At 42.9% G+C, this 9,747-nt stretch overlaps 1 protein-coding gene across 4 annotated transcripts in view; it reads right to left on the reverse strand.

The window, feature by feature from the left end:
* The window catches only part of LOC144519620 (ephrin-A3-like), a 90,698-nt gene extending 82,626 nt beyond the window's left edge, over positions 1-8,072 (reverse strand). For 2 of the 4 annotated variants that reach the window (XM_078252887.1, XM_078252886.1), the window contains exon 1: positions 4,128-4,612. In XM_078252887.1, the coding sequence (XP_078109013.1) occupies positions 4,128-4,501 (374 nt within the window). In that variant the 5' untranslated portion in view covers positions 4,502-4,612. Of the gene's footprint in view, positions 1-4,127; positions 4,613-7,738; positions 7,894-7,978 lie in introns of those variants that run through there. The other 2 variants (XM_078252888.1, XM_078252889.1) reach the window with 2 other exon arrangements.
* Between the last annotated feature and the right edge of the window lie 1,675 nt (positions 8,073-9,747).

Here is a 9,747-nt window from a genome sequence, read left to right on the forward strand (position 1 = left end):
GAGAAATGAAATTAGGGGACAAGACAGATGACCATCAATACACAGGAGTGAGAGAAAATAGTAAACACAGAGAAAGACAGGTGGAGCTGAGGAAAAAAAGAGGACGAAAAGGCGAAGGGGCTAAGGGGGAAATGAGAAACTGTGACGAAAAGCATTCAATAAACACGTCTCTATAGTAACCAAGATGTAATTTGCTTGGTGAGAAAAAGAGAAAGATGGAGATTGAGGGGGAGTGATGGAGAGAGGGGAATAGAAAAGCATTTACCATCGCTGCTTGAGTCCGGAGCTGCAATTACGGAACTGAGACGCAGCGAGAGAAGGGGAGGAAAATAGTGGCGGTACACACAAGAAAAAAGCCGCACACAATGTACTTTTACAAAAAGGGAAAGGTGAAGATGAAAAATACACACAAGTAATGTGATGACATAAAATTGGCATGGTTAAGTGTAGTAGGCGTGCAGAGGAAAGGCAGGGAAAATTAGCAGCTCCAGAAAGTACAAAATGGCAAAGATAAAGGAAAAGAGAAAGTTATGAAAAGGCTTCTTTTGTAAGTGAGTGTTTTGGGGCAGTGAGATCAAAATAACTTAATAATCTTGGCTGACCATTAAGCCAAATAAAAGAAATTAACAACTCTCTGATTAAGTGCAGATAATTATTAATGTTACAGGCACCACAGAATGAAATTCAGGAAAAGAAGAAGAAAGTAGAGTATAAGTGAGGAGAGGGGAGAGTGACAGGCGGAGACAAGATATCTTATGGGAAGCGCTAGTTCTCGAATGATGTGTGATAGACAGGCCTAGATGTGCATAAAACATGTAGGCATATGGCCGATCAAAATAGTAAGAGAGCAAAAATAGCGGGATTACAGAGGAGACGGAGAATGGGGCCAGTCCCACTCCGTGTGTGTGAAAGAAAGAGAGACAGTGATATAGGGAGAGGAGTGTGTTCATGCTGTGTGAGTGTTTAAGAAAAAGCAAGTGTGTGTGTGTGTGTGTGTGTGTGTGTGTGTGTGTGTGTGTGTGTGTGTGTGTGTGTGTGTGTGTGTGTGTGTAGGGTAGTTGATTACAGCTCTGGCGAGTGGCTTGGTGTCAGCCTGTATATGTGGAGATAACAGGATTAAGAGGCCACTGACACTACTGTACAAAAAAGAGAGAGAGAGAGAGAGAGAGAGAGAGAGAAGAGGGAAAGATGATGAGGAGAGTGAGAGAGGAGGAACAGCAGGAAAAGGAAAAAATGCAAAGGGACCTAATGGAATATTCCCCTTGAATTCTGAAAATTCCTTTGGCATATGACATAAAATAACAAGTGATAATTCAATTAAAGAATGTCAAATGGGTGACAAACCTGAATAAATGAGCCACTGAATGCACATTATTCCATACAGGGCACTTGAAGGGGTCACTGAATGGTTTAATGAATATAAAAATGATATGAATCGTGTGATATGGCCTTTGCACCAGATCTCAACCCAACTGAACACCTATGGGAGATTTTTGGACCGACACATTAGACAGCACACCACCATCATCAAAACACCAATTGAGGGAATCTTATTGGAGAAAGGTGTTCATTCCTCAATCATTGAAGTCGTTCTGGAGGCTTGTGGGAGCCCAACACCTTACTAAGATGCTTATTTTCTTTTTGGTCTTTTCTTTTGTTTGTCACCTTCTGTATCTGTGCATGCACATGGACAAAAAAAACAGCTGACCACTTCTTAAACCTCTTCACCCAGATTCCATAACACAAACAGTCCTGAAAATATGCACACAAACTAATACAAATGACACTTAAAACTAGTTCACACCTGCAGCAATGACAGGGATTTCTAAATTTCAACATGCTACAGAAAACTGGAGAAAATCAATACAGGCTTGGACTTCAAGTTGACATATTCGTGAATCATCTTTAGCTTGATCCGAGTTGGTTCAAAAGGCCGTGGAAAACTATTTCCTCTTGAGGTGTGAGGTCTTACGTAAACACACAATTTCCTGCCAAAGAACAGTTTTCACAAGAAATGTTCTGTAATGTCACATTCTTGTGTGCACCAATTAAAGTTTATGAATATTTTAATAAAAACGTGATGACAGTTGTGGGGCTGTTTGCTTCTGTTGCCAGGCAACTGCCAATCAAATCTGATCGAACACCCACAGTCCTGACTTAGTGTTTCAGATGTTTTTAGACAAACTAAACATGTTTTTTTTCCAAACATAAACTTGTATAAATTGTTGCATATTTAGTCATAGATAACCAATGCAATAGAGAAATACGAATTAGGGTCATAGGAATCTTGCATAAATAGCAGAGTAAAGGACAAACTCTATGGGATAACAGAAAATGTTTGCTGAGATAAACTGTGTTGGGAGATGTGGTGGAAAAAACATATTGACCTGTAATGAGAAGATCAATGAGAGGGAAGATTAGGACGGATGATAGATTGAGATTGAAGAAAAAAGAGGGTAAAGATTTTGGAAAGAGTGCTGATAATGATGAATAGCAGACACACAGGAATTGAAACATTAAAGAAGAGGAGGAGACAGAGAAGGAGGTTTGAGGGTGAAGAGAAGCTGTAAAGTTAGTGCTAAGATTTCTTTTTCTCCCTGTTTAGTTAAAGCGTCCATTAGTACGTGCAAAATCCCTCGGCTTTGCAATCAACACAGCTCTCAATTTAGTGCAAAATAACTGTAGATTTCAATTGGTGCTCCCATGAGGTAAATGAGACCACTTTTCTCTCCAATCTAATCTGAGTCAAGGGGGGAAACTGGTCAATTTATAGTCTGAGACAAAAGAATTAGCTGCAGGGCCACTGAATACATAAACTGTTCTGTTCTGAAGACAACTCCAAATTGAAAGTTAGAAAGTTTTTCAGAGCAAAAGGAGGAGAATGAAATGAATTTTCACAAAGCAGTATTAACCTCTGGCACTGTTGCAAAATGTGTTAGGCTCTGTCTGGTCCTATAGATCAATCAAAACGAGAGCGAGAGAGATTCCTGCAGAGTGAGTTACTACTCCCTAGCCCACTCCACCATTGCTGAGGGAGCGCTGGCTCACTAGGGACAAATTAGCCACACAGGAGCACTGAGGCATCATGGGAAATTAATGATCAGGACCTCCAGGAAGTGAGCTAATGAGTCCTAGTGCCACATGCACATGTAGCCTACACTTACCACACACACACACACACACACACACACACATACACACACAGGATAAAAGATAGAGAAAGCCAGAGAAGGGAGGGGGTCCTTCAGGAAGGAAATAGCCAAGCAGTTGCAGTTGCAGCTAGTAACAAAAAGCTATCATTGTAACTTTGTCTGGATGAGTGATGGAACAATAGTAATCTCACACACACACACACACACACACACACACACACACACACACACACACACACACACACAAACTTAAGAGAATCAGATAATTAGAGAGGACCACCAGTGGCTTTCGCCCATGGAGGCGTAGTGATTACTGTCACAACACCCTCCCCTGGGGCGGCTGACAACAACCAGTTGTACTTATCAGCACGCACGCACCCACGCACGCACGCACGACAACTGTAGCTGAACAGAGGAGCTGCTCATGATCTGACAGTTATCTCTAAGTTGTGTCTTGTCATACTGCATGACATAGGTTTAACTATTCAGCTCCAGGTGAGTCATGACTCATGTCAGGGGGGAGAAAAGAAGACAGAGGGTCCCAAAACTGGAACTGTGACAGACTGTTTCCCCACACCAGTCGGCGCACCTCTCAAGGATTTGACCTTGCACTACATAGTATCATAGGCTACATCACCACACCCTAGTCCACTGATTGGCCCAAAGTTTCCCCGGCACCGCCCTCAGCTCAGCGGATCCGCCCTTCCAGCGCTCCGCTCAGCCTGTTGCTGCCAAACCAGCTGGCATTTTCAATTGATATCCTGGTAACGACCTTTAATCTCAGGTTTAGTAGGCCTATCTTTCTATCTATTACTTTTCAGGAAAGACATCAAGAGTTCAAAACCACCATGCGGGCTACGGAGAAACTCCCAAGAACGTTTCCCTGTGGAAGTGCACACCTCCCACTTTGCAGCCTGTGATTTAACCTGTTTTTTTTTTTTTGTTGGGGGGGTTGAGCGACTTTAATCAGTTTACCTTAATGCATCAGGCGAAACTGCAGCAGCACATGACGTAGACGTTTGTTCATGAGTTGTTGAAGCTTGCTTGGGGAAGTTTTTCACCGAGCTCCCCTCTCGGCCGGGTCTCCTCACCTGATTTGCACGCCACTCCCCGCCGGTGCAGAGCCTCTCCGCGGCCCCCGCGGCCGCCAGGATGGGGACACCGGGAGCTCTGCCTGCTTGGAAAGCCACGATTTTCTTCTTTAACTTGATCTCAGCTGCTGTGGCCAAAAGACACGTCGTGTATTGGAATTCTACAAACACAAGGTGAGAAAACACTGTGCGCTGAAAGATGCTCCTCTCCAGTAGCCTAGCTACTAAATGAGAATAATATTGTTCTCTGCGATCCATCTCACTGCGGCCCAAATGAAGGTTTAATATGAAGAGCAAAATTTGGTTAATTTTGACCTACTTTGCATAGAGCTGGTCTAAACTTGCACAGCCATGCTATTGCACAACGACCACAATAATTCCTATTAAATCAGTCAGAGTTGTGTTGGTTTAAAGAATCTCTGCTATGCGGCACATCACATCCTTGTGTAGGCTATTGAAGAGGAGCCGGTTTGATTACCTAAAATCTGCACTAACCCAAAAGCTAAAAGCTATTTTAGTTAAATGAAGAACCCTAAACGGTGGGGAGCCAGAGTGGCCTGATCTCACCTTCTTCCTGCAGCTATCTTTATCATAATTACTACACTCTAACTCTGGCGTTCACCTGTACACTGCCTTTTGGAGTTAGTTATTATTCTACTTATAGAATGCCATAGGTAAGGGTTTCTTCCCAAGTGTTTGTTCTAAATAGTGTCCTAGATAGTATTCGGAGGACACAGGTGTATATTAAAGTCTAAAGTGCTGCTGTGCATATGCGAATATGTAGTTGGATAATGGGAAGGTTTGTGTGAGTAAAGAGTTGATTGGGTCCATTAGTAAGGCAGAGTGAGGCTCACTTGCTGATCCAGGTGTTCCAGTCTGGATAATTGAAGGGTTGAGGTGGGAGACCTGCAGGGCCACTAGGGTTACTGCCCAAAATAACATGCTTTCTCACCCGCCTATTTAGAGACTCTCGCTCTCCGTAAGGCCTGATTCCCCAAACACTCTTTCAGATGAATGACCTTTTTAGCTAATAGCCGTTGGCCACAGAGACCACTTTTTCAGTGACTGTTTTGTAGTGTATTTTACATTTGTGGATGCACAAATGTACAGAGATATGACTCCTGAGACAGATAATTTCCCCAAGGGCTCCTTTGTCAGATCATCCTGTACTGAGTCAGCCAAGGTTGTGTCCAGTGTGTCCAGGCGGGTAAAACCCAGTCCTGTAATTGGGATCCAGCAGAAATGTGGTGGGGAGGAAGACTGTGAGGATTAGGAAGCACCTTCTTGTTCCACAGGGATTTAGGCATGAATGGTCGCAGTCTGTGGCAGGGCCACACAGTTGGCTGCAACACCACACAATCACAATGCCATCAGCATCACGGCGGAGGGTAACCCACTGTGGCAGAGAATCACTCTCATCAGCAACACCACCCAATCACAAAGCTATCAGCGGAGCCGTGATACGTGCACCCGGTCCAGAATCCCCTGGGTGTACTGCTAGGACTCTCTTTCTCTCTCCTCCTCTCCTCTCCTCACTCTTCATTACCTCCCTTGTTACATCCCACTCTCCTTTTCATTTTTTCATCTGCACTCCCCCTCCTCCTCGTTCACCCCCTTTATCTCTCATGACTCACTCCTGCCCAGTGATGGATATTGCCGGTGTGATTAGTTGAGCTTCAGTCATTTTCCCATACCATATTTTCTATTAGCTACCAGCCAGCCAGGTTGTCCAGAGGTCTTTAAATGCAGCCTGGCGACGGAAAAGGAGCATAGGGACTGAAGAGAGATGCTTTTGTTGGCATGACGCTGCACTGTAGGGTCCAGGACTGCACTCATGCTACACAGGGACTCTAGATCACAAAATAACCACATTTGGATTTGTTGTTTATTTGTCCACAATGTTGTCATAGTTCAGCTATTATTATATTCTTAAGTGTTGAGCTCCTGCCTCATTTCTTAAAGCTGCTTCAATCAGTATTGTTATATTAAAAATAGACCAGATGACTATATGTAATGTAAAAGGAGTCTTTCATAATGATGACCACACGGAGAGTTCCCTTTTAGCTCCACGGAGCATTTTAGCATCTTTCAGCTCATTGTTGCTTATAGCGAAATAGCTCTGATAAAGCCACTTTAAGCTACTTGGTCATCACCAAACGGCAGTTAGGACCTACTAGAGCATTTAGCTGCTAAAGAGCCAGGTATTTCTCTCAGAAGTTGGTGAAGAACAAAACAGAGCAAATATTGGTGAGTGAAGTTTGGACTTATACTGTACATTCCCCAGCTTGCCAAAAACTTGAAATGCTAATGTTGGTCTGTGTCTGCTATGTCTGTAAATAGGCATGTGTTTGCTAACACCACAACTTTACAAGCTAATATGTCGATGTTGTGTTTCCAAAATCAATTAATGAAGATTTAAATACATCTTAAATTTATTGGAACATATTAGCAGAATTTGTTGTTTGTGCCCTGCTGGAGCTTCTGCCCCCACTACCTGACCCCTGATAAGCGGTTGAAGATGGATGGGATGGATGGATGTATTGTTGATGTAGGAAATTCACTGGAAAAACAACTCAAGAGGAGCTAGCTGCCGTTAGCCTACATACATTACATTAATGCTTGGCTCATATATAACATAACTGTAGCTGGCGAGCAAACAGGCCGCTCTATAATACAGATGACAGAAAACATTCTCTGGCCATCACCTTTACTTCGACATCTAGATTTATGGTTTTAATGAAGCTGGGGCAGTGAAGTGGAGACTGAAGGGCCTTGTTGCTTTGCTCTTCGCTGGCTAATGTGAGTGTAACAAAGGCTCTGCAAAGCACTTTAACTGGCACACATTTAGCACCCTCCAGATTGAAAAATGGAGCTCTGAAATGGAAGTGATAGACTGACTGCAAGGTCAGCGTCAAACATCAAGGAATCAAGATACCCTGGCCTCTTTTATTGTGGGGCTCAAGTGGTTCGATTGCCCTTTTATAATTTTGTGAACAGCGTTTACGAGCGTTCTTGGTTTTATCATGGTGTTTCTCTCAGAGCGATAGTTCTTTATTAGAGGAGAAATTATCTTGTACGTCCTAGAGCAGTTAAAAGGTTGGTAAAATATAACCACGGTGCTCTAAGCTTGAGTCTGCTGACAGTATACCTCAGTTGTCCCCTGTGTAGCAAGCTCAGACTAGTTTATTGGAGTATTCAGCCCCCTCCTCTGTGCCATGGTGTGCTTTAAAACCTGTTGACCAGCCTATTTGCTGATACAAAAGTGTCTGCCTTTTGTGCTACATTCATCTTCATAAATTCACTCAGGATCTGTCAGGAAGTTTACTCAGAGCACCAAAACTTTAAGGATTGAATTCCCTTTTTGTTGTTGCAAAATATGGTTTGAAGGAGGCTTTTGCCATCTATAACTGAGCTGTTCATACATCTATAACAAGAATAAATGTCACCCAAACCAGAGCCATACATGAGCTACTCCATTTCCCTGTCCTTACTTACCCTTGGTCTTGGCTCACGCCTCTACTATTGCTTGCCCTCTTATCCGACATGGCAGGTCGGAGGCAAACTTGTTGCAACAGTTTCTCTGGATCACAGCTCAAACTCTTGTTTCCAGACTCCTCTTGTCTTTACTTTCCATCAGAGCATTGGATTAGCTGGGTTTAAATTGGAGGTAAAGTATTTTACCATTTACATAGAGAGATACAGCAATACAGGAATATTATAGCCATTTTTTCTTACCTGTATCCTTATCTCTTGCTCACACTGGAAGTCACTCTGCAAGTTTAGACACAGACCTTAAAGCATTTACAACAACACCAGACCCCTCTGAACTCTCTCGCTCTCGCGCTCTCTCTCTTTCTTCCTGTCTGTGTCTCTCTCCCCTCTTCTGACAAAAGCTCAGGGCGAGCTCTAAGCCAGTGAAGCATGTTTAAACGGTGCGTGAGGAGATGAATATTTGTATTGGTTTTCTGTATCTTTATTGAAAGCAGCCCTCATAAGTCTTCTGTGTAATTTCTGCTCTGTTTATGCATCATTTCCCTTTTGTGTGCACTCATGAATGATCTAGTTTAAATACCAAAGTAAATCACATTCTGCATACCATACCTGCACACACACGCACACACACACACACACACACACACACACTGTGAGCGAGCAGACATGACAGTGCTTGTAATTGTGTCTTGTCAGAGGAGATGATTGCACTTCTAGATTTTTTTTTATTTCTTTTTTTTATTGTGTGTGTGTGTGAGTGGTGTGCGTGCAAATGACTGTATTTCTTGTACTGCCTGCTATCTCTCCTCACTGTGTCTGTCTCTGTACTAATCTCTGTCTTCCCCTGGTAAATGATTAACATGGAGAACCTGGCTGAACTATAATCAACAAACCCACAGTGAGGTAATTACCACTTTATTCCCTGTCCTGCTAACAAAGCAATCTCTCTCTCTCTCTCTCTCTCTCTCTCTCTCTCTCTCTCTCTCTCTCTCTCTCTCTCCTCATCTGTCATCTAACTGTATCAATACCTCCTTTTCTGTCTTTCTGTGTCAATGCCTATTGTCTCACTTGCTGCTGTGCTCTGTGTAGATCCAGAGTTGTGTTTGTTAGTCTGATTGTGTACCTTATCTGTCTCTGTAAATGTGCTTTGTTTGTCTGTTTGTGGTATTGAGTGTATTATCTGGAGGTAAACTGTGGATGAGTTAACTTTGTGTACATTTAAGCTTCTTAATCTCTGTCAGGAAAACAATGTGTGTGTGTGTGTGTGTGTGTGTGTGTGTGTGTGTGTGTGTGTGTGTGTGTGTGTGTGTGTGTGTGTGTGCGCGCGCCAGGATGCCCAGCCTTATTAAAGCACACATATGTTTTGATTAATTTGTGATCTCGCACATGATTTGTGTTTTTTATTAGTTTCCGAGATTTCTCTTCTGCTCACAGCAAGTAGTGAAAGTGGCTTTGACTGGAAAAACTCTCAATTCCGGCCAGTGGTGAGCAGCTGTGGGAACATTTACCAACCGCTGTGCCGGCCTCCCGTCTAAATAGGTCATTGTTTTGTTTCCACTTGTTAGTTGATTTTAGGTGTGACTAAAGTGTTGGAGGGAAAAGGCATGTTATTGCCTTTGGATGCTTAGTTTTTTAAAGGTGGGGCGTGCAGATAAGAGTATTGTGCAGCCACGTTTATTTTTTGCTCTAAAGTGTCACGTGCGATCACTTTGTGTCAAGTGAATCTTTACAGGTGACTACTAACTGTGTGTATATCTGTGTGAAATCAGTAATCCTCCATTTTTATATATATATTACAGATTTTGTTATGTTATCCCCAAGAGTGAAACCAACGTAAAAGTTGCACGACAAAAATAATCTTTGCAACTGAATTGAAAACACACACACACACACACACACACACACACACACACACACACACACACGCGCGCACACAGAGAAAGATTCAAGCACACTGTGTTGAAAATGAGGTTTAGGCAGAGGCCTAGCGGTGAGGATGTCTGTATTTAAAT

Source organism: Sander vitreus, chromosome 6, assembly GCF_031162955.1.
Source record: "Sander vitreus isolate 19-12246 chromosome 6, sanVit1, whole genome shotgun sequence".
Taxonomy (NCBI): Eukaryota; Metazoa; Chordata; class Actinopteri; order Perciformes; family Percidae; genus Sander; species Sander vitreus.